The 25,718-nt window shown below is 34.9% G+C and overlaps 1 protein-coding gene across 1 annotated transcript; it reads left to right on the top strand.

Annotated features, from left to right (window-relative positions):
- The first annotated feature begins 442 nt into the window (after positions 1 to 442).
- On the top strand, positions 443 to 25,014 carry SEC6. Its single transcript, XM_012220514.4, has 25 exons — positions 443 to 794; positions 1,219 to 1,257; positions 1,386 to 1,474; positions 1,614 to 1,704; positions 2,131 to 2,220; positions 2,341 to 2,420; positions 3,013 to 3,105; positions 4,580 to 4,606; positions 5,047 to 5,154; positions 5,341 to 5,479; positions 5,571 to 5,615; positions 6,422 to 6,477; positions 11,105 to 11,213; positions 12,087 to 12,227; positions 12,336 to 12,515; positions 12,784 to 12,867; positions 12,972 to 13,058; positions 14,829 to 14,873; positions 22,242 to 22,320; positions 22,420 to 22,489; positions 23,202 to 23,289; positions 23,400 to 23,489; positions 23,634 to 23,750; positions 24,036 to 24,098; positions 24,608 to 25,014. The coding sequence occupies exons 1-25, from the start codon at positions 666 to 668 to the stop codon at positions 24,734 to 24,736; spliced, it is 2,268 nt and encodes a 755-aa protein (XP_012075904.1). The 5' UTR covers positions 443 to 665; the 3' UTR covers positions 24,737 to 25,014.
- The last annotated feature ends 704 nt before the right edge of the window (positions 25,015 to 25,718 follow it).

Genomic DNA, 25,718 nt, shown 5'->3' with positions numbered 1-25,718 from the left:
CAATCAATTTGTATAAATAAAAGATGAGGCTAATTTGTTATTATTTAAGGGTTTATTAAAACTCTTTCTAATTAGGTTTTGGAGTGAAGTTATTTTTGAAAAATAATTCAATAATAATAATTATTCAAACAATTAATTAATATTAATTAATATCTGCACGTGAAATTACGACTAGTTTATCAATTATGCATGTACATTACGTCATTTATATCTAATTAAATAAAATACTGAACAAAGAGAATGGTCGAAGCTTTCTCTTTAAATTACGACTAATTTATTATCAGTGCGCGTGCATCATGGCATACATATCTAATCAAATAGAGCACTGGACAAAAACAAGAATTTAAATTTTTTTTTTATTTCAGCTGTATATATACGGAGACAATTTTAAAGTCATGACCTTTTTAAGGGGCGTTTGCGTTAGTTTCTTGGGTGAAAATAAGCCAAATATAGTAGGTTGACGTCTTGATTGATTGATCTGTGCAAAGTGAATGGGTAAATAAATTCCTCATTTCGTTAAAAAAAAAACGACGCCGCATTTTAATTTCTACCTTTGAAACGGTTTTGCACTGAATTTCATAATTTTGCTTCCATTTCTCCCATTAGATCCTTAAAAATCAATTAACAATTTCACTTCATTCTTCAACAATAATCGTTCTGCAAAAATGATGGTGGAGGATCTCGGCATCGAAGCCAAGGAAGCCGCCGTGCGCGAGGTGGCGAAGCTCTTGCCGCTTCCTGAACTCCTCCAGTCCATTTCCTCTATCAAGGCCGATTACATCACGCGCCAACAGGTACCGTTCCAATCCTACTCTCTATAGTCGTTAACAGAATTTGGAACTCAAATCATTTTTTACCTAACTTGGGGTTTCGTTTCATTATTCTCAGGTAAATCATCATGTATAGTTTACATGCTTCTGATTTTATGTTCATACCTGGTTTTTGTTTTACTGAAGGTTTTGCATTTGGATTATGGGTGGAATATTGGATCTTCGTTTTGTTTTTATAACTTAAAGATTAATACCTCGCAGCTTATTGATAGTATGGGAACTTGCAATTGTTATTATTATTATTATTATTATTATTATTATTGTTAATTTCTGTAATGTGGTTGCATTCATGGAACACGAAGCAATTGGATTTTTCCATATTGCTGTAAGTCATCTTGGCAGTTAGGGTAATACTCATCTGTATCTTGGTAATGAATTATGTTTGCAGGCAAATGACGCTCAACTCAGTACAATGGTGGCAGAGCAGGTATATAGGAGGATCGATGCTCCAAAAGATTTGGAAAAAGGCTAAATTTGATAATTGGATACTGCTTGATAATTGGGTATTGTATATGTTGGGTTTTTTACACTTTGATGCTTTGTTGTGAAATGTAGGTTGAGCAAGCACAATGTGGGTTGAAAGCACTCACCTCTTCTCAGACAACAATAAACCAGCTTCGTCAGAACTTTATTTCCATTGAAAAGTATGTCCTTGACAAGGCAACCTATGACAAACAATTTAGTTATTTAGTATTATTGTTATTAATAATATTATTAGTTTTTGGCAAGATATGCGGGGTTGCTTTCTGCATTTTGTGTAATTATAACTGGCTTATGCTTCAGGTATTGTCTAGAATGTCAAAACTTGATTGATAATCATGATCAGATAAAGCTCCTTAGCAATGCAAGGAATAACTTAAATACAACCTTGAAGGTGGGTAATGCTATTGAACACTTAAAAGTTTTTAGTTACAATTATTACATTGGAGAATTTGATAAAGTTAAAAGAACAAATGCAATGTTATGTCTACTCAGTGTGCTCCTTTATATATTATGCTGCATCCTGAATTGCCATCTGCAAGGTACCACCACTCAGGTCTGGTTGACATAGCTTGATGAGAATTTAGCAAACTGTCTTTGCAAATTTTAGTACAAGGCATTGACTTAACCCTGTTGGATAAAGGTTGTTGGTCTTTGCTATGTGATGGTTTTTGTTGGTAATAATGTAACACACTCTTGTTAGCTGTAGCTTATGAAGCTTGAGTTTCAGCTTCTATCAATTTTTCAACCTATTCTTTTTTTTTTTTTTTTTTTTTTTTTGGTATGGTTTTTGTTCAACTATTCTCTTGATACTCTTTAGGATGTTGAGGGTATGATGTCTATATCAGTTGAAGCAGCTGAGGCACGCAATTCTTTGAGTGATGATAAAGAAATTGTTAACACTTATGAGGTAAACATGGCAGATGAATATTGAATATAGTGTTAAGTTCTGTGTGTCATATAAATGATTCATAAAGACTTTATTTATTTATAACTTGTTCTTTGCCTTTTTATCATCAATTTGTCATAGAGGTTAACAGCACTTGATGGGAAGCGAAGGTTTGCATTAGCAGCTGCTGCATCTCACAAAGAAGAGGTTGGCAGATTAAGGTCTGTATACTTTTTCAATGTTCATTTTGGCAAAATGGGAAATCTATACTAGTTAAAAAACCACTTTTCTTGTATTACCTGTAACTTCCCGCCCTTTTTTTACGGCGGCAGATGATCCTGTTAAATGTAGTAAATCTTTAAAATGTCAAAGAGAATTGGTTAGCAACTCCATCTCTTGAATGCTATTTTCATTGTACCAAGGAAGTTAGAATTTGATGGTGAAGCTATATTCTGAAGTAGCTTATCTGTTCTTTTCCAATCTACTTATGCAGAAACTAAAGTCTATTAATTGTACCAAGCATGTGCTTGTGTTAAATCTCCTCTTTTATGGCAATCTATTTTTGTTACTTACAAAAAAAATGATTATACTTTTATTGTTCATGGCTTCTAATTGTACTAGTGTGAAGGATGGTTTAATTGTGGCATGGTGGGTTAGAACATGCTGAAATGTGATTAGAAAAAAATTTTGGAGATGGCAATAATGATAACCATGAAAATGGAAGCTTTGCAATTATCAATTGTTGCCTCTTGATGTTTTACTATGTATTATACTTTAGCTTGGGGTTTAAAGACTTGTCTATATACTGCCCAGAGAATATTTTGAAGATGTAGACCGAACTTGGGAGACCTTTGAGAAGACATTATGGGGTCATATATCCAACTTCTACAAACTGGCAAAAGAGAGGTATAAAGATTCTTATCTATTAGGATGTCCATATTTGAAGTTTTCTGTTTATGTAACTGACAGTGTCTCAGTTCTTCAGCCGCATATTTTGGCATGTGGTTGGTTTCTCAATTATTCTTCCTACATTAATTGTATGTTTCATGTAAAAGGGTGTCCTTGGTGCACAGGATTCAACCCTTTGCAAGGGTCAAAGTAGGAAGTTGTATTTTTCATTTAATAATTTTATTCAACATGCTACTGTTTTGTGTCACTTCTGATTCTGCTTTTCTCATAGCATCCCACAAATTCTATCCCCTCATGTCAAAGGAGGGAAAAACCACTCTAACATCAATAAGGAGACCAAGTTGATTTTGAGGTCAATTATTTCATTTAGAAAAGTTACCCCACTGATAAAGGCTTTTTGTTCTTTGGAAAAACATTGGCCAATAGAAGTATTTTCTTCCCTCTCCTTTCTACATTTCTTATTTTCTTTGTTTCTTTTGTACATTTAGAAATGGTTTTTGGTGTTCATAGGTATTGGATGATAATTTTGCCTAGCTAATTTTGAGGATCATTCATCAGGTTGAAATATGTTTGCTATTTTGGAATAAGATATTTTTTTTAGCTTGATATTATCACTTTGAAGGGTTGCTGAATTATGAATAGAGATTGAAAATCTTTAGTTTGCTAATTTTTCTTTTCCCTTTATTTCACTTCAAGGAGGAATACTTATCCCCATTCTTAGAGATTGCCCCTTTCATTCTGGGAAGGATCCTACCATTTGAGCCCTTTTTTTTTTTTCATTCTTATCTTGGAGATCTGGAGAAATCTGCAATCAATAGGATTTTCCTAACATTCCCTTTTATTTGGCGTCTAAAAAGGCACTTAAATTGGACCGAACCCTTTGTTGATGTATTACGATCTTCTCTAATATGTGCAACTTTATTTATCCAAAACAAAAAAAAAAAAAAAAGGAAAACAATGTCAGGAGAAATGAACTTTACTCTTTTGACAATGCCACTCTATTTTGGTTTCATTTTAAATATTATTCATAAAAAAAGAGGAAAATTATGTCCAAGGAAATGGATTTACTCTTTGGATGATGTCAGTGTCTCTATTTTGGTTTTCATCTTTAGAGAGCAATCTTAAAGGGCTAAAACTATGATACTTGATGTTATATAGTTGGTAGAACAGGAAAGAAGCAACTTTGGCTAGGAACATAATTCCACTTTTATGGTTCTTAAGGATTATATACATTTTCTTTAAGTACGTACATACTCAGCAAAGTAAATTGCCTAAAAACAAATTGCCTACTTTATTATTAAGTTGAGGGTTTCTCCATTCTTTCTGTACTTATATCTATTTCATCATTTTTTCAGCAGTTAACCTGAGATTGTACATACATTGACAAATACACACTTGTGTATTATTTGCTTGCCTATTGATTTGTTTCCTGCTGAATTCTAATGAAGGTTTATGTACTGTACTTTTGCAGCCCACAAACACTGGTTCGTGCTATAAGGTATGTTGCTGAAAAAAGTACTCAGGCCTCCATTTATTGCATGTATAATAGGCAGCTAAGTATCCGGGAAACAATCCTTTTCTTCTTCTTCTTCTTCTTCGTTCTTTCCCATAAAGTAGTTCTTAGCAATCCATGGCACAGTAATTGGTCTAGGCTATTAGGGAAAGCATTCCGTCATTATTATTGTCATTATAAAACTAAGAGCAATTTATTTTTTCCATTGAAAATTTGCATCTGCTCTTTTTTTTTTGAAAAGGTCTGTCCTCTTTTTTCCTTTATAAAATTAACTTGATCATGAATAAAGTGACATGTAATAGTTAATTTTTTTAAAAATGTTGAAAATTTGCATACATGCATATTCATCTTAATTCTACCAAAATAAGGAACCGTGGAATGAGGGGAAGAAAGTAACTGGTCAATTTTACTATTTTTCCCTCAAGGGTGGTTGAAATGCAAGAGATTCTTGATCAACAAGTTGCTGAGGAGGCAGCCGAGGCTGACGGAGAGGGTGCAATGGCAACAATTGCAAATCCTCGTAGATCTGCCAAGTAACTGTCTTTTATCTATTTCAGTTTTCTGTCCTTGCTTAATAATTGGTTTCAATTGCCTTTTCTAATCGTCGATTTTTTTTTTTAAATTTAATATTATCCTTTTCCATTTTTGAGCTGTAGCAACTTTGTTTTATGAAGCAAACATCACTGTATGTTAGTTAGTTGTTTCCTAATGGACTGCAGAAAATCTACTTCTTCAATGGCTTCTTCCAAAAACCTTACACAACAGAAGTTAAAGGTTCAGGGAAAGGGTTATAAGGATAAATGCTATGAGGAAATTAGGAAGGCAGTTGAAGGGCGCTTTAATAGGCTACTCACAGAGGTACTCTTTTCTTAATTAGTCTTATGCATGAATCAGTGTTCCTTTGTTTTTAATACATTATGCATTTTTCTAATAGTCATTTCTTTATCAGCTTGTTTTTGAAGACCATAAAGCTGCTTTAGAAGAAGCTCGTGTGGTATGTATTATTTTTAACTATAATCATGCAACATTAATATTGGATTTATGATCTGTTCTAGTTTCTTTGGATGGAAATTTCTGGCACTTTATCTAAATTTGAAAAAGTTTTTACATATATTAGCTTAGCATGTCCTCTTCTTATGTAAACTTCATTGAGTACTGGAGCAGCTGACTCTAATAATGGTTTTGACTTTTTAATCTTGGAGATATAATAATTGATATGTACTCTGGATTTTATTTTTTCCATTTAAGTGCTTTCACTGTTATAATCAGCTTAAGTAATTGTCGATGCATGAAAAGACTTATGGCTCCGTTTATGTTCTTGAGTGTATGGAGATGATGCTGGTTCCCTGGAATTATAATATTCCCATAAAATTGCCTTAGTTACTATAGAATCTCAGGACTTAACCTTCTCTTTTGTGGAAATATTATAGGTGTTCTGCAGTTAGTGCTTAAATAAAATATTAATCACTGGTCCATGTCTATTTTGCTTGTTCTGCTGTCACATACATAGGGTGGCTTGTGGTGTGTCTTCGTTGTCTATGCATGCACGTGTTTCCTTGTGCATTGCTTTCATTCATATTCTTTGGTTTTGGAGTTCTGAAAGCAACTATTGCATGTACCAGATCTATGTATTTTTCTTGCTCCCCCTTGAGTTTGATCTCTATGTTATGGTTAACCTGATTTAATCTCTGCATGACGTTTTCTTGCATTGCCTTGCCTGCCAAGTGCTATGTACTCTTACTGCCAAATTCTAATTCCAATTCCAATTGGTGCCTTTCTTCTTTTTCTTTTGACATTTAGATTGGAGAAGAGCTTGGAGATATTTATGACTATGTGGCCCCATGTTTTCCTCCAAGGTTTGCTTCATGCTAGATCTATTTCTAGATATTAACATTCATGTGGAGGTTTGCTGATTTCTGGCTTGCAGCTAATTTTCAAACTTAAATTGTCTTATTTTTTCATATTTGCCTACTTTTCTGTGATCTCATGCATCCTGGGATTGTTTTTAGCCCATATTTTGAATTAATAGAGACAGGTATGGGAGAAAAATTTTTTTATTTCTTGTGTTTTAATGAGATTATGTACATCCTATTTATACACAAACGTCTAACTGAGGAAAAATACAAATAAGAAAGGAGCAGTATTCTCTCCTAAATAAGCTATGCAAAAATATTCTAGTGTATACAAGTCAATACTCCCCCTGAAGTTGGTGCATAAATATTACACATGCCTAACTTGCATATCAAATTATGAAATTATTTACTGTTAAGCCCTTTAATAAGAACATTTGCAAGCTGATTAGTTGGAGAATAACCAAAGGAAATCATCACCTTACTAAATCTATTAAACCATGCTCTAGGTGACTGTTTCAGCCCGTACAATGCCTTCTCCAATATGCAAATCTTACCTTTAGTTTTCTCAGTATCAAAGCCTGGAGGAATATCCATGTATACTTCTTTTTTCTAGATCTCCATGCAAAAAAGCCATTTTTACATCAAATTGATGCAAGCCCTAGTCCAGATTGGTTGCACATGACAACAAGATTCCAGTGGTGTTCATCTTTGTAACTGTAGCAAAAGTCTCTTGATAGTTCACTCCCAAGGTCTGAGTAAATCCTTTTGCACCAATCTAGCTTTGTACCTTTCAACTGTTCCATCTGCCTTGTGTTTTGTTGTGAACACCCATTTGCAGTCCACTGGTTTCTTCCCTAATGAAGGGGTACTAAATTCCTAATTTTTTGCCAATGCTTTCATCTCCACCACCATTGCTTTCCATTTTGGATCGCAATATGTTTCCTGCCAATTTTGTGTAATAGAAACAGATAACACAAAGGAAATAAAGAGTTGTAAGAAACAAATTGGGATATAGGACGTTTGATGCGAGTTCTAACCCCTTTTCTGAGAGCAATGGGAAAATCAACATCAACTACAGGATCCGATTCAAAAAATATTAACAAAAGGAATTGCATCAAAATTAGAACCAGGAGTTATAGAAGACTTACCACATGGATTTTCAGGAGGTGATTGCAGAGTCGACGGTTGACCAGGTGTATCAGGCACAATGCAATTAATCTTTTCTCTAAGACTCTACCTCCTTAAATTTGGCCTATCAAGTCAACCCTTTTAGGTTCTTGCTCATCAGTAGTGTTTAGATTCACAAATTGTTCAGGAACAGATACAAACATGGGAACTAAAGGTGCTTCCTCTTCTATCCTAATCTCCCCTTGAAGAGGAACTTGGGAGAAATAAGGCTCAATGTCTCCAAAGTTCACATCCATACTCACAAAGTATTTTGTAGATTGAGGATGATAACACTTATAACCTTTTTGAGCGGTAGAATAATCAACAAACACACATTTCAGGGCTTTAGGTTCTAATTTGCCTTCATGCCTGTAATGTACAAAACAGACACAAACAAATGCTTTTGGAGGAACAGTGTATGAGATATTACCATGTATAGTTGCTATAGGACTTTTAAAATTGAGTGTCTTAAGGGGCATTCTATTAATGAGACATGCTATAGAAAAGCACAACATCTCCCCAGTAGATCTAGCTACCTCTAGTAAATGCCTATTTTTCCTTTCAGACATTTCATTTTGAACACTAGTATCCACATAGTTAGTTTGATGTATGATTTCATTGGAGTTTAAATATGCCTGAAAGATGCTATTCATATACTCTGTTCCATTATTGGTTCGCAAGATTTTAACCTTTGCATCGAATTGTGTACTAATCATGTTGTGGAAAGATTTAAAGCAAGAAAACACTTAATCTTTTGCTTTTAACAAGTAAACCCAAGTTAATCTAGTACACCAATCAATAAAAGTAACAAACCATTTATAACCAGATAATGAGAATAATAGAGGGACCCCTACATGCGAATGAATAATCATGAAATGAACTGAACTTCTATTATTATGAGAATTATAAGAAATCCTTGCAGGTTTAGCAAGTTCACAAGCATCACAAAATAAAGACTCTTAAAGACAATAATCAAAAAGGCTAGGATATTAATTTCCTGAGAACTGAAAAGAAAGGATGCTCTAATTGCCCACAAAATAAAGACTCCAACGGACAATACTCAAAAAGACTAGGATATAATTTTCTGAGAACTAAAAAAAAGGATGCCCTAATTGCCTATGCCACATAATTATTTCTTCACTAGCATTACTATGATTTCCTAACAGGGCTAAAGTGATAGTAGGAGCTAGAGAGCTGCAACCTTTTTTGAGAAGATACATACCATTATGCGATCTACCAAAGCCAATCGTTTTCCCTGTTCTTAGATCCTGCAAGATATAATGAGTAGGAAAAAAAATTCAGTTTTGCAATTGAGAGCTTTTGAAACAACACTAACAGATAAAAGGTTTGCAAGAAAATTGGGAATATGAAGAACATAAGTTAAATTAATGGTGGATGTGTACTTGAAAGAACCTGTACCAGAAATAGGTGCGAAAGAACCATCTGTAATGCGAACAGTTTCTTTATCAGAACAAGAAGAATAGTTCAAAATTTATTAGAAGAGCCTGTCATATGTCTGTTTGCTCTTGTATCTATAATCCAAGAATCATCATCAACAGAATTAGTAAGAAGGCCCATACTTGTTTGCACAAAATTGAAAGAAGCAGTTGAGGTGGATGGAGGGTCAAGTTTTGACAAAAGACGCCTTAAGGATTATAGTTCTCCAATAGAGAGACTCCCAACAGAAGATGCTTTAGGTACTGCTACTACTTCAGCTTGATGTGCTATAGGTCTAGTTGAATCCATCCTTTTACCAACGCGACCCCTAGTTGGTCGTCCATACAACTTCCAACATGTTTCCTCAGTATGTCTCGGCTTTTTACAATGATCACAAACTAAGTTATCTTTTTCTAATAAGGTCTGGGTAATTTGTGTAGGTTAAGAAGTTAGAAGACCTGCTTTCTCAACGGAAACAATAGTTAACATGACACATCTTTGAGTTTCTAATAAGGTCTCCCTGGATTTGAATCCGTATTGGATCATACTCTATATTCAACCCTACATGAAAATCATATATAAGTCCCTTCTCGACCTTCCTCTGATGTCCTACCACATCAGCCTCACATTTGGGATGATAGTCTTCATAGTAATCAAGTTTCTGCCACAAAATGTTCAATTCAGCATAGTATTGATTATTCATCATCTCATCTTGCTTCGTGCTTTGAACTTTATTCCGAAACTCATACACCTGTGTATCATTGCCATGTTGAGAGTTGGTTTGGGAAACTGTCTGCCAAATTTTTGCTGCAGCATCCAACATCAAATACCCACTAGAGATCTGGGGTTGCATAGAATTAATATGCCAAGACATGACTAGGAAATTTTCAGAACCCCATTTATCGTAGGTAGGGCTAGCTTTTTTAGGTTCGGCTTTAGTCTCAGTAAGATATCCTTGTAGTCCTCTAGCTTTAATAAATAAAAGACAAGACCTTGACCAAGCAATGTAATTAGTGCCATCAAGCTTAACTGGACTAATTTGCAAAAAGGGTTATCATTGGGGACAATTTCGTTTTCGTGATTTAATACCATCAACCATGATTAATCAGACGCAAGACAACAAATATAATAATGGACAAAAGGCAGAATATTCCTTCAAAAGTTAATCTGAGATAGGAAAATAAATGAATCGGTCCACAGTATTAAAAATACTCGTGAAAGAGAAAAACCAGGTCAAAGTTCACGTTGGGCAGAGGCGCAGCACACAGAAGAGTCGCCGGTGATGAGTCCGATCAGATAAAATCTCGCTGGAAAAGCTTCCATGCACTCCTATGTGCGTGAGGAAAGGGCAGAAATTACGATCGGCACGTGATACCATGCGTTTCACCAGATGGCGACCAAAATTTGGGGAATGGCCGATCAGCTGTATCTCTTTCTTCTCAGGTGGGCAGTGATAGTTTAATCCATCCTAGATGGGCTGCCGAGAAGCTTGGCCAAAAAACCCTAAAAATTTCTAACCTATTTCTAATTTTAAAAATGCCAAAAAAGAGGCCTTGCTCTGATACCATGTTGAATTAGCAGAGATAGGTATGGGAGAAAGAATTTTTTATTTCTTGTGTTTTAATGAGATTATATACATCCTATTTATACACAAATATCTAACTTGTAAATAGGAAAAATACAAATAAGGAAGCAGCAATATTCTCTCCTAAATAAGCTATAAAAAAAAAATGTTAGATTACACAAGTCAATGCTGTATTTGCTTGATCCTCTTTTCTTTGTTATTAGGCCACATCACATAGATTTACTGTACTTTTGTGAAGTGTGCAAATACTCTCCAGTCCAGGCAGTGCCAGCCAATGAGTTCAATATCAAACTGATACAGTTTAATACCATGATATTGGAATTGGAACTGTGACTATGCTGTTTTCTAAAACCCTGTTAGCTATCTCACCATAAAAATATTTTTCTTTTGGTGGGTAAAACATTTTCTTTGCTCCGTTAATTTGACCCTTGATGTTTGCAGATATGAAATATTCCAACTGATGGTAAATCTATATACTGAGAGGTTCATTCAGATGCTCAGATTGCTTAGCGACAGGGCAAATGAACTATCAAACATAGAGATTTTAAAGGTATGTACTTTTAGCTTGTTCCTAATGTAATTTCAATGTTTTACCTGATGTCCACAAGGGTACATTTGGTTGCAGAAATGAGCTGTCTGGGTGTTACTGTCTGTGCATTACCATGTTATACATTATAGTGTGGCCTGATCATTGCCCAACTTGATCCATTTTAAGTGCATCAACATAGAATTAACTCCTTTTCAGTTGGTTTTAGCAGCTCTCGAGGTACTTAAAAATTACCTTAGTCAAGATAAGAGTTCATGCTGTGGAGGAGAGGGGAGTGTGGCAAATATGAATGCTTATAATTAGATATTGGTGATTCATATATACTTGGAGCACTCCAAGTGTTTGATAATAAGCTCAAACTCATTGTCGGTTTCTTAGAAGATCACCCTGTTACTACTAGTTGCCAAAAGATCTAATTTTTTTAAATGAAATTATAGAATTAGGTGTTCAGGTTTATTATTGGATAACATTAGTATTTAACTTTTGATTGTTCATTAGTTTTCTAGTGTTGTCCTATAAACTACATGATTTTTGAAATCATGGAAGGATTTGCAATATATTAATGATTTCCTGATTTTCATTTGTCATTATTCTTTGGTTGGTACCATCTATAATATTGCTGCTAAGACTCAGTGATCAGTATCTATGAGGTCAATCCCAGGGCACCTTCACAATCTTGGGTGGGTGGAGTGATCATTGTAACTCTGCTCTATAAGCAGAATGCATTAGATGTCTGCCCTGGCAGTGAATTTTTAAGTGAAAAAAATAGTTTGATAATATTAATTAAACAATGTCCTCTGCATGAAATGTTTATACCGAGTAATTTTATCTATGATGTGGACTGAGCAGTTTATGGTTTTGATTGCTAACAAAAAGGTAACTGGCTGGGTAGTTGAATACCAAGATAATCTGATTGGGCTCGGTGTTGATGAGTCACTGGCTCAAGTCTGTTCGGAGAGCGGTGCAATGGATCCCCTTATGAACTCATATGTTGAGCGAATGCAAGCTACAACAAAGGTATGATATTATATCTTGTTTGTTCAATTTTTTTTTTTCTTTTTGAATGTGTATATTATTCAGCTTAGGCTACTCGCTTTCTGACTTGTTTTGCCAAAATTATTGTAGAAATGGTACATGAATATCCTGGAAGCTGACAAAGTACAGCCACCAAAGAAAACAGAGGATGGAAAGCTATACACTCCGGCTGCTGTTGATTTGTTCAGGATTCTGGCGGAGCAAGTTCAAATTGTTAGGGATAACAGCACTGATGTAATGCTATACAGGATTTCTTTGGCTCTTATTCAGGCAAGCATGGATAAATTTTATGCAAATAATTGTTTTATACTTGGATAGGTTTTCAAGATTTTGTATCACTCGGACCACAAGAAAGTAGGTTGTTTTTATGTTTAAATGTATAGAACTGCTGCATCCACTCGAAAGAGACAGATTAAACATATTTATTACATTTATACTATGAAGCATGTAGTTGGATTGTTGATCTCTGCCTGTGTCTTAGTTTTTTCTTTCCCCAATTTTTCTGTTTTTTTGATATCGACCACTTTCCTTTCTTTAGGTGATGATAGATTTTCAAGCAGCTGAAAGGAAGAGGCTTGAGGAGCCTGCTTCTGATATTGGTCTGGAACCTTTATGTGCAATGGTTTGTGGAACTTTTCCAATTTCATTATTTTGGGCAAGTATCTGTTGGTTTGGATGCAGATTTTTTGTGTAACATATTTTTTCCGCTACAAATATCATCCACAGATAAACAACAATCTGCGGTGCTATGACCTTGCAATGGAGCTCAGTAACAGCACCATTGAAGCTCTTCCACAAAACTATGCTGAGCAGGTTGCACTATATATTTTTTTTCCTACTTCATTTTGTTTTTGTTCCACTTTTTTTTGGATACAAAATATGTATTCCAATGTTGAAAAATGAGTATGGACATGGAATGATTTTTTTTTTGGGTGAGATAGGGGGTAGGAAATTGAAAGGGATGGGAGGTGAGGAAGACATAGTGAAAGGCATTTTCCCCACCCGGTTGTTAATGATGGAAAAAGAAAGTGATGCTATTGTTATGTGATGGTTTTGACTAGTAGCAGTACGGTTTGGTTTGGTATGGTTTGGAAAAATTTTCAAACCAAAGCAAAACCATCTAATCAATGAAATCAAACCAAGCCAAACTGTAATAAAGCAGTTCAGTTTGCAGTTTGGTGCCATAAAAAATTATTTTTGCATCAATCTATAAACATAATGGAAAAATTCAGTATAGACGAAGGAAGTGCAAATTTCTTTCATTTTATTAGTTGCATTCATTGAAAGTTTTAACTAAATAATTGATAAAAAAAATCTTTTAATTATTAAAAACCAAGTCGCCATGAAATTAGTAGAAAATATAACATATTCCTAGATAAGAAACTGTACATGTAATAATTGCCAACTTTTAACATAAAAGGTTTGGTTCGGTAGTAAATGGTTTGAATAAATAGAAAAAAAAAAAAAGGTTTGGTAAATTTTGAATTGAACCAAACCATTAAAATAAACGATATAAATTTATGGTTTGGTATGGCTTAACTGTTTGAACTGTTTAATGCACACCCCTAGGTTTGATTATGTCCTTTGAATATTCAATTAGTTAGGGACTTGCGCTTTTAAATTGTATTTTCCTTCTTCTTTTTGTTTGAAGTAATTGTAACTGTGCTGTCTATGCTTTCATACTGTTCACACTTCTGCAGCAGCAACAAGTTTCAGAGTTTGGCTTTTGGCTTCCTTATCTAGGATTTTGCTATCAATGCTGTGATTAGGGTGGTTCTTTATAAATTGCCATATGGTAATGGAATATTATAGAGAATTTGAAACATGAACATGGTGCCAGGGGTTTTTCTTCTTCTTGTTATATCACTCTGTGTCATCTTATTCTTTTTAGCTACATTTATCCATCCATTGGCCTTCCCTTTTCATTCTACCTTAGACTCAAATTTTCAACCTTGATTACAAACCAAACTTAAAACAGCTATTAAACACCACGAGTTGCCTGAATCAATTAGCAAGCCACTATTCTTTTTAGGGTTTAGGGATCTCCTATGAAAGTCAACGGTACTTTAACTAAAACAGTCTTATCATATGGGCAATGAATATGTGAATTTTTGGCCTGGAGGGCTATCATTTCCTTGAATCTTCTTTGATGGTTTACTTTGACATGCTCTAATCTTGGTTACTTGTTTTTTTCAATCTCATTTCTTTCCTGCTTCTTTGTATTTTCCTCCTGCAATGGAATTATTTTGCAATAAAATTCTTTTATTACAAAGGAGAAATAATATTTTTGCTTTTGTTCTTTTGTGTGTTTTTGGTTTACTTTTTGTGCTGAAGTATCGAAAAGAAATACCTAAGACGACAACATTTATTGTTATAACTGCTATTATATTACTGGATGCTTCTGTATAAATAAGCATTAGCAATAAATGTATTAAAATCTTGGCAAAGAATTCTTAGTTATGGTCCATTTTACATGTACATAAATTGCAGGTTGTAATGAATTTCTCACAACAGGGATGGTTGAATAAATTATTTCTAGCTTTTTGCTGTTATTCTGAACTGCGACCATTTCCACTTTCTCAGGTTAATTTTGAAGATACTTGCAAAGGTTTCCTAGAGGTTGCAAAGGTACTGTAATTTAATGTGGAAAAATATTATTGTGTATATTTTCATCAATAGGGTCGCATATATATACATATACAAGATATTATAAACTTATTAGGAATCTAACTCATAATAGAATTCTATTTACAACTAGTCCTTAACACTTTCCCTCAGGTTGGAGCATAGATGTTAAGCATGCCCAAATTGTTACAAAGATAGTCAACCCAAGGTCCATTTAGAGCTTTTGTAAAGATACATCTTAATTGTTCACTTGTTTTAACGTGCCCTATAGAGATAACACTTTGTTGTATTTTTTCATGAATGAAATGACAATCAATCTCAATATGTTTTATTCGTTCATGGAATACCGGATTTGATGCAATGTGAAGAGCAGCTTGATTATCACACCATAACTTTGCAGGCAAGGACGACTTGAAACCAATTTCCTCTACCAACTGATGAATCCAAATTATTTTCACAAGCAGATTGGGCCATAGCTCAATCTTCTGATTCAGCACTCGATTATGAGATTATATTTTGTTTCTTGATCCTCCAACCCACAAAGACACAATATCCTAAAGTTGATCTTCTATCAACCTTCGAACCTGCCAATCCGCATTTGAAAACACTTTATGTCCAAATGCCCATGATTACTATAAAGGAGGCCATGACCTGGATTACCTTTCAAGTAGCACAAAATCTGTCCTAAAGCTTCGCAATGGATAATAGGAGAAGACATCTCAGGATCATCAAATAGCTCACCATCAGCTGTAAGTTGCAAATTAGGAGTCATTGGAGCTGCATGGCTTGGCACCCAACTTTCCAGTTTCCTTTAGTAAGTAGGACGTACGTCCTTTGAGATAAGAAGATGTCTCTCTTACACCTAAACACTTCCAAAAAATACTTCAACGACCCTAAAATCTTTTGTCTGCAATTGAGTTTGGAGAAATGACTTGAGTGATGTAATGCCAGCTGAATCACTCCCTATAATAACAATGTCATCAACATAAACCACAAGTAGAATCAAACCAGTCTTAGTACTTTTGAAATATACAGAATGATCAGAAGTACTCTTCTGCATGCCAAATTGGTGTACCACATCGCAAAGCTACCAAACCAAGCTTGAGGACTCGTTTTGGGCCATAAAGAGATTTGCGAAGTTTACACACTTTGCCCTACTCCCCTTGAGCAACAAAGCCTGGCGGTTGCACCATGTAAACTTCCTCCTGAAGATCCCCAAGAAGAAAGGCATTCTTAACATCTAGTTGATGAAAAGGCTGCTAAAGAAATAAACAAACGAACAAAAGACAATTTGGCTACAGGAAAAAAAGTGTCAATGTAATCAAGGTCATAAATCTGAGAATAGCCCTTAGCAACTAAACGAGCCTTGAGACGAGCAGCAGACCTATTAGGATTCACTTTAATGGTGAAAACCCACTTACAATCAATAGCTTTCTTACCTGCAGGGAGAGGCACAAGATCCCAAGTACCATTAGTATCTAAGGTAACCATCTCCTCTTTCATTGCTGCACACCAACCAAGATGGGACAAAGCTTGAACAATAGTTTTAAGGGTAGAAACAGAGTGTATGTTACTTACAAAACAACGAGATGAAGAAGAAAGATTATCATAACTGACAAAAGAAGAAATAGTATAGGTACACTTGCGTTTACCTTTTTGAAGAGCAATAGGATGGTCAAGGTCTGATTGAGGAGTGGATGGCATAGGCTCAGGTTAAGTAGAGGAGATCGAATCTTCTATTGAATCGGCAGGTGGGGGAAGTGAGTCAAGAGCCCCTAGTCTTCTGTAATAAACCTGTTCAAAATGAGGGCGAACAGATGCTGGTGCAGGAGCAGGTGCAAGATCAAGAATAGGAGCAGGAGCAGGAGAGCTAGGAAGTTGCTGGATAGTGTAGACTAAAAGCTCATCATCCTCCCCTTCACTCTTTTATATAGAAGAAGAAGGAAAAAATGAAGTATTCTCAAAGAATGTAACATCTACAGAAACAAGATAACGGTCAAGATCGGGAGAGAAACAACTATATCCCTTTTGATAACTAGAATTCCCAGAATACCCAAGGAAAGTGCAACGAAGGGACTTTGGATCTAATTTGGAAATCTATGGACGAACATCACGAACAAAACAAGTACAACCAAAAATACAAGGTTCAATGGGAAATAGAAGCTTAGAAGGAAACAAGACACTGTATGGAATTTCACCATTTAGCACAAAAGGCATGCGATTGATAAAAAAACATGCAGTGGAAACAACATAAGCCAAAAGTGTTTAGGGACCTTCATTTGGAATAGAAGTGCCCTAGCAACCTCAAGAAGATGTCGATTTTCTTTCTGCAATCCCATTTTGAGGAGTATCAATACAAGATGTTTGATGGAGAATACCATTTTGTGACATATAAAATTGGAAGGAACTAGATAGATATTCTTTAGCATTATTACTTTGCAGTATGCGGACGGAGGTATTAAATTGAGTTTTAATCTTAGCACAAAAGGAACAAAAAAATAGAGAATATCTTAGAACGAGTTTTCGTTAAAAATAACCAAGTAACACGAGAATAATCATCCACAAAAGTTACAAAATACCAAAAGCCAGTTTTAGAAATAACAGGACATGGACTCCAAACATCAGAATGAACTAACTCAAAAGGGGATGAAACCCGTTTATTGACTCGAGGAACTAAAGGTAAACAATGATGTTTCGCAAATTGACAAGATTCACATTCTAAAATTGATAAAGGCTGAAACTGCGGACACAACTTCTTTAAAGTAGACAATGAAGGATGACCCAAACGACAATGAACCTCAAGAGGAGATAGAGCACCAGCACATGCTAGAGATAATGAAACTTGTTCATCCAGAAGATAAAGGCCACCAGACTCACGTCCTCTACCAATAATCCGCTTCGTCAAAAGATCTTGAAACACACAATAGGTAGGATAAAATTTAAAACAACAATTCAGTAGACGAGTAGTTTTGCTAACAGGCAATAGATTGAACAAAAATGAGGCAAACAAAAAATAGAAGACAACGGAAGAGATGGGATGGGATTGGCGGTGCCAATGCACTTGACAGAAGATGTGGACCCATCAGCTAGAGTAACATGACGATTAAATTGTTCAGGTTCTTTTAACGAGGATAAGAGACTAGGGTTACCTGTCATGTGATCTGTGCAACCGGCATCAATGACCTACTCTGATGACGTAGACATAAGACATGTAGTAGGAGTACTTGAATTGGCAGCAGAAGCAATTGAGGAATCAGTAGACTTAGAAGAATGGTATCTAGAGAGCTCAGCATGCTCCGTAGCAGAAATTGTTACAGTGTTGTAAGAAAAAGTAACTGTAGAATCTTAAGTGGCCATATTTGCCCTTGGTGGCTTGTTTATCAGTTTCTTGCAATACCGTTTAGTGTGACCAAGTTCATGGCAATAATGGTAGATGAGAATGCTTGTCTCCAGATTAAATGCTCCATTACTACAGTTATTTCCTCCTTTTCCTCTGTTTCCTGGCTGCCTAACTATCTGATTACAACTCGGAAGGGCACTATTATCAAAAGGGGAAGGGGTATGAGAACCTTCAGTACGCAGTAATCTAGCGAAAGTCTCTTGAAGAAAGGTAACGTAACTGCCTGAAAGAACCTGTGATTTGGCATTTTCAAAATCCGGAGTAAGATCTGCAAGAAAACTTATTACAGCCATTTGTTCTCGCTGAGTCTGTTGAACCTTAACATCGGGGCTAAAAGGCAATAAAACATTAAGTTCCTCAAAAATCTTCTTAAATTCCATGAAATAAGCTGTAAGGGGCTTATCTTGCTGGTCGACCCGATAAAATCCTTTGCAGACCTCATATATACGAGACAGATTACTTTTTCCTGAATATAAAAATTCAAGATATTCCATTAATTCTTTAACAAACTCACAATGATTAATTAACCCAATTACTTCACTGGCAATAAAATGTCAAATCAGTAGAAATAACTTAGCATCTTCCATTAGCCATCGTCTAGTGTCACCAGTTAGTGGATCATAAGTAAGATGATCATCTTTTTTCAACACTCCTTAAATTAATTCTAGTTGTCGTATTCCAATCTAAATAATTAGTTCCTTTCAATTTATGTTCTGTGATTTTATTCATTGCTGGGATCAATTCAGTAATAGTAGCTTTAGAATCTATAGGTTCTGTACCTATTAATAAAAACTAAACACTCCAATTCAGAAACAGAGCACCAAATAATAGCACGAACCCAAAAGAACAGTAGCAACACCAAAAGGAACCGAAAGCCACAAATAGTAGTAGCAAAAAAAGCAAAGAAAGCGCCTACCAGATGTTGCCAGAGCATAAAACTACCCACTGGAAAAGACTCTTGACGGTGAGTTGATCCTGGAGGACGAAATCCGGTTGCTGGAAACTGCTGGACGCGCCTCCACTCGCCGGCACGTGAGACGTCAGATTCTTCTGACAGCACATGAGGCCCACTCGCCAATCTTCAGGTCATCGGATTTGGTGGAGAGGCCAATCGAAGGTCACTCTCCCTTCCTTGGGTGGCGGTGAGACAAATGCACAAGCCTAGGTGGGAGACCTAGACTGACAGTCACGAAACAGTGAGCTTCTCGCCGGAAGCGTCAACGCAGAAAGGAAAAAAAAACACTAACGAGCCAAAGACAGAACTTTACAACTAGTCCTTAACAGATACTATGTGAGAAAAAAGAAGAACAGGTGTTTTGAATCAAGCAATTGGCTTGTTAATTCCTCATTTTAGTTTAGGGTATATATAGTACAAAGTATATAATCTAAAAAGGAAAAATAATCTCCTAAGCAACTCCTAATTATGACTAAATATCACCCCAATATATGCACAATATTTTCCTTGTTATTACAAGATTCCAACAAGACACTTTACTTTTACATCAACCATTTCCGTCTCCATTGTCTTGAATGCATTTTGAATTAGTCCAGCAGGTTTTATTTTTGCATTTTTTTGTGAGGGTAGAGTATGTTAAATATGGGGGAATTCCTGCCTGCTCTGCCTGTTCAACCATTTGTCTTACTCTAACAAACTCAGCTCTATTGGTAATCAAAGCTTGACAACGCTGAATTTGTGCCTTCTTACAAGGAGATGCACCACAAAAATGGTAATGACTTCTTGTGTATGAACTAGAAAATTTGCTCTTGCAATAATTGCAAGCCCATTGTTTAGATCCCCTGGGTTTTTTCCCCATGCTGAACCACTCATTGTAACTTCTTTCAGTAGTGACCTCAAGTTTGGATTTGGTTTGCATTTTGAACCACTTAATTGTTGTGTTGGTTGTGCTTCCACTTGATTAGTTTCTTCATGTTCATCACTAGAATAAACAATATTTTCTATTGTAGTTACCTCTTCATCTGAAGATTCTTATTGTGTATTTGTTTTTCCTAACATTTTTTTTCACAAATTGTCGAAACTAAAGTCTGAGAGTTGGACTGTTTGAGTTGTTTTTTCCTTTATATGCAAAATGTTGGGTAGAATGCAAAGTGCAAAAAATTGGCTGCGCTTTTAGGCTAAAGGTTATTTAATGATTTTTATTTACAGTTTGAATTTTTTAATGTTATTTTAGGGAATTGTGAGATTTAAGATTTTAAATTTCAAAAGGCTTCCAAGTTGAATGGCTCTTCAGATTTTTACAGATTTGTTTCTACGGATTTACTTCAAAGTTCAATCTGTACAGATTCTTTCCTAATTTTATTATAATATTCATGTTCCTAATTTATTGAAAATTATATATTTCTACTTTATGTTTTCTAATTTATATTCCTATTTTATATTGATATTGTGGACTTGTGCTGGAGCAATCCAGGGTGGATGATTTTTTCTTTTTGCCAATTTTTCTTCTCTAGTTCAGGATTGTTTAACTGCTGGAATTAAGGTCATCCATCTAGGGTGACATTCCTCTCTCATTGCGCACCCCAGGAAATAGGAAACAATAGTTACTTTAGTGAACATTTTGTTATTTTGTTAATCTAGGGTCTCTATCGTTGTTTTGGTTGAGGTACATTATATTCTACAGAATTTAGAGATAAAATTATGTGAGGCATCAGAGTTTTATGTGCATCTGTGTTGTTTTTCCTCCATCCATGTGTTCTGATGCTTCTTGGTGCAGTGACCAAAAAAGTACAAAGCTAAATGCACCAGCTGCAAAGTTGATGGTGCAACCATGTAAATGCAGCATGGAGTTTGGTCATTATAAGTCTATTATTCTACTGCATTTCTGATACATGTATAGGTAGTGGTAGTTTGTTTTTGTAGCAACATTGTCTAGCTAGACATCCTTCTTTGAAGAGAATTGTTAGAATAATTTACGGGATTATGTATCCATAATTTGTTTCCTAATTTGAGGAATTATCTTTCCTTAATTTATGGGATTATTGACCCTAAAATTGTAATTGTTTCATTTAATATACCTCCTTAGATATACTCGTGTATAAATACGAGCTATTAAATATACATGGATAAACAATATTTATCAATAAAATACAGCCTTAAGATTAGGGTCTGTGGATGTAGGCCGTTCTGCTGAAGTCTCCTCTCTCTTATCTTAATTCTCGTCTTCTTTCATATTATTCTAAATTTATGACATAGTATCAGAGCCAGTAGAGTGAAATTCTTCCACCATTTTCCTGGTTTTAGTACTGTCTTGAGGGTGATTTTGTGTTTTTGTCTTCAGTGAGCTGTTGTCCATTTGTTTTGATGTAGCTATTGCTATCCATTTGGATTGTGTTGCTCATAATCTTATAAAGCCCTGTGAGCTGCAATCTGGTTTGGTGCTTTCTTGTTGTGCCCTTATGCCACCTTGTGAGTTGCTGTTTGGTTTGGTGCCTTGAGGAGCTCTTCAATTAAATTTTTACTCAACTTGTCACCCACCATCACTGCCACTTTCAGCAATTTTTCCATGTCAGTACTTTCGATTCTTGAATTTGAGTAAATTATTCAACCTAAAGTTGGTATCACCTCTACTATCTTGAGTTTGACGGGATGTGTTAGTATAAATATGGGATTGTGTATCCATAGGTAATCATGTTTCCCTAATTTGAGGAATTATCTTTCCTTAATTTATAGGATTATCGGTCCTAAAGTTATGATTGTTTCCCTTAATATACCTTCCTTAGCTACATTCCTCGAGTGTATAAATACGACTTATAAAATGTACTTGGGTACGCAATCTTTATCAGTAAAATTTAGCCTTAAGATTAGTGTAAGTTGTTGTAGGCCGTTTGGCTGAACCATTGTAAACTCTTATCTTGTCTTCTCTCTTATATTAATTCTCTTCTCTTTTTTCATACCATTCTAAATTTATAACAAGAATCATCGAACTTGTTTCCAAACTACTCATTGATGGCAGGAAGCTGTGCATCTAACTGTTAGGGTTATCTTTGAAGATCCTGGAGTGCAGGAGTTGCTTGTGAAGATTTATCAGAAAGGTAAAACAATTTTTGTTACCTTTACAGATCTTCTGTCTGCAGTAGTACTCTAAATGTTCTTTTTACCATTTCATCTGCCTGTACCATTTTATTGTCCAGAATGGAGCGAAGGACAGGTTACAGAATACCTAGTTGCAACATTTGGTGACTATTTTACAGATGTAAAGATGTAAGTTCAATTTCTTTTTATTTCTGGTCGTCCTCTTCTCAGCTGATTTTCCTCCGCTCTATCTGTTTAAAAGGGTAAACATAGTTAAGCTCCCACACACAGGTAATGATATTTCTAGTTAGAACCTCATTGCATGAAGCTAGTTCTCAAACATTTTAAGCTATCGGTTTTATGTGCATGGCCAACTTTATGGGATGAGTTGACTTTTCAAAGCTGAATTTAGCCACATGCAATTTCATGCTCAAAGACACATAATCCAATCAATTTTATAATTTCTGGAGTGATGGAAAGAAAGTCACTCCATGATATGTGGTTTAAAGTATGCAAGTAAGCTGTAACTTGGGGGAAATAATGAAGATAAACGAAATTATGAGGTTTGTCATTATATGGTATGGTACATCTTGAGCCTCTATCATTCGTTAGTTGGTCATATAAATGTTGGTTAAAATTACTTTATAGTCAACCTGACCTATACAAGGTTATAATAATAGCACAAGTGTTCCTCTTATCTTGAAAATCAAAGCATCTTTTGTTTTCTTGTCTCCAAATTAATTTGATAATTAGCACTTTCAGGGGTCATTACTAATTACGATATGATTATTTATGTCGAAGAATTTATTGTCCTTATTTAAAAGAGATTGATTATCTTGTGTGCTTGTTTTTTCTAACCAGAAGATTTATGCTTATTGGTATTGATTTTTGTTGCTTAAAGGTACATTGAAGAAAGATCATTTAGGAGATTTGTTGAAGCTTGCCTGGAGGAGACTGTTGTGGTTTACGTTGATCATCTTCTTGTGCAGGTTCTTTTCCTTACTAAACTATGAAGTTAAAACCTTTCTTGCCCACATTCTTCTCTGGCATCTTTGATTTTTGTTATAGATCATTGTTATTTCGCTTTTGATTATTGTAGAAAAACCACATCAAGGAAGAGACTATTGAACGGATGAGACTTGATGAAGAGGTTATCATGGACTTTTTCAGGGAGTACATAAGTGTCTCTGTAAGTGCTGGCTTTTATTTAGAACTGCCACTACGACTATCTTTTGCATTTTATATTCAATAGTAAATCTCTATTCAGATGTATATTAATTCTTTTTCCACCTTTTTTTTATCTTTCTGTTCAACTCTTTGATATTTGCTTCAGAAAGTGGAAAGTAGAGTCAGGATAATGAGCGATTTAAGAGACCTTGCTTCAGCAGAGAGCTTGGATACCTTCACACTCATCTATACAAATATTCTTGAACATCAACCTGACTGTCCGGTAAACATTAGCAGCCTCTTTCTTTTGTTCTGGATATATCTTATTTCCAATGGTGGGACTTGGTTTTGCCTAGTGCGCTATGATTGGGCAAAATGTTAATTCAATTTTTGCTTCAGCTTTTGAATTCTGTTCCACTAAAATATGGCAGCAGAATTCCAAGCACCTTCTTCCTGTTTTTTTTTCAAATCTGCATGTATCTCAAATTTACTGAAGTTTTCTGCCAATAATGTCCCCATTATATGATTTTTTTTATTTTTTATTTTTTATTTTACCAATCTAATGTAGCCTGAAGTAGTTGAGAAGCTTGTTGGAATGCGAGAAGGCATACCAAGGAAGGATGCAAAAGAGGTAATCAACCTAGTGATATAGTTTCTTTGTGCAAATTAAAAGCTTAAGGTCATCCTGGGGCTTTATTTGGTATAAAAGGAATTCTATGAAATCTTATGGAAAGCATTTGGAATTTTATGTTTTCATGTTTCAGTATAAAAAGAAAATATTTGTTTTACTTCCATGAATTCGGTTTAATGGAATTCCGCATAATTGGAAAAAATTCAATCATTTATAAATGAATTCTTTACTTCAAATTCGTCTATATCAAACAGGAGGGAAAAGAAAATAATTAAATAAAATGAAGCCTTTCTTTTGGGGTGTTGAAATATGATCGACAACCATATAACTCAATTTGAGACACAAATATTATCCTTAAGATGAAATGTCTGGCGGCATTGCTTGTCTTTTTCATTAGATGAGGCACTGCTCCATTGGGATATATCTGCTTCAACTAGTCAATTTGTTTTTTTAGTTATCAGAACTTTTTCAATAAATCTCAAACTAAATTTACATTGTCCCTGTCACAGGTGGTACAAGAATGCAAAGAAATTTATGAGAATTCACTTGTGGGAGGGAACCCTCCAAGGACCGGTTTCGTTTTCTCAAAGGTGAAGTCCTTACAGGCTACCAAAGTATTCTGGCGAAAGCTTACTTAGTTCCAACTGTCAATGCCAATGCCAATGCTATGCCACTCGTGGGTTGTAACTCCTGTAAATTTTTTTCTCATTTCATTCCATGTGGTGAATTGATGCATTATCTTCCTCTTTTTTTTCTTTTCTTTTTTTTTTTTTTTTTTTTTTTTTTTTTTTTTTTTTTTCCAATGATAATATCAATGATTTTGTGTACCACATTTCTTAGTAACCCTCACCTGTATTTATATCTTTATTATGTAGATCTAGCTAATTAAAATTCGAAATGTTCTTGATTTTGTATATCCCAGTAGACCCTTATTACTATTTATAATGACATTAGAGCGATTCACTATTCGGTAGGGATTTTTCGGTCTGGCATCAAATCAATTATGGTAATTTGTGAGTTGAATCAAACCAAGAATGGTATTGGTGTCATTTGATTGGTTGGATTCATTTGGCGGTTTGAGTGGTTTGACAAGTTATTGATGTGTATGAGATGCATAAGACTTTAGTATGAGAAATTAAGTTACTCCATCCCTTAACTTTAATAGTAATATTTGCTCTTTTCACTGGGATTAAGAAAATCATTGGAATTCATTGATTTTTCAAAAATAGACGGTAGAATGTATAAATTGTCATTCTTAAATATAAATATAAAAATAAATTATATCTATAAATATTGGTAAAATTGAAAAAGAATAATTAATGTAGTTTTAAAATCTTAAATGAGCATTTAAGTGGAATAAGGTAAAATGTCTATTTTTTACTATTAAAGTAGAACGGATGGAGTATAATGCCTATGGAACAAATAGGGTCAAGCCACTAACAGTCATAAATTCAAAGTTCTAAGAGAGCACATAAAGGCCAAAATGCCTAAATGAATAAATAGGGCCAAGCCCTACCATTTATAAACTAAAGCTCTAAGAAAGCATATAGAGACAAAAAGTGCCTAAGTATATAAATAGGGCCGAGCCCCTATCACTATATAATTGAAGCTCTAAGAGAG

The sequence above is a fragment of the Jatropha curcas genome, chromosome 9 (assembly GCF_041381405.1).
Source record: "Jatropha curcas cultivar XTBG-Jc1 chromosome 9, XTBG_Jcur_1.0, whole genome shotgun sequence".
In the NCBI taxonomy this organism is placed as follows: domain Eukaryota; kingdom Viridiplantae; phylum Streptophyta; class Magnoliopsida; order Malpighiales; family Euphorbiaceae; genus Jatropha; species Jatropha curcas.
Note: the sequence above shows the minus strand (reverse complement) of the source record. Positions and strands in the feature narration are given on the sequence as shown.

Excerpts from the sequence above, each read along its gene's own strand:
- SEC6 (XM_012220514.4), top strand. The coding sequence starts at position 666 with ATGATGGTGGAGGATCTCGGCATCGAAGCCAAGGAAGCCGCCGTGCGC. Across the intron at positions 2,221-2,340 it reads AAATTGTTAACACTTATGAG|AGGTTAACAGCACTTGATGG; the intron begins GTAAACATGGCA and ends AATTTGTCATAG. Across the intron at positions 11,214-12,086 it reads CAAACATAGAGATTTTAAAG|GTAACTGGCTGGGTAGTTGA; the intron begins GTATGTACTTTT and ends GCTAACAAAAAG.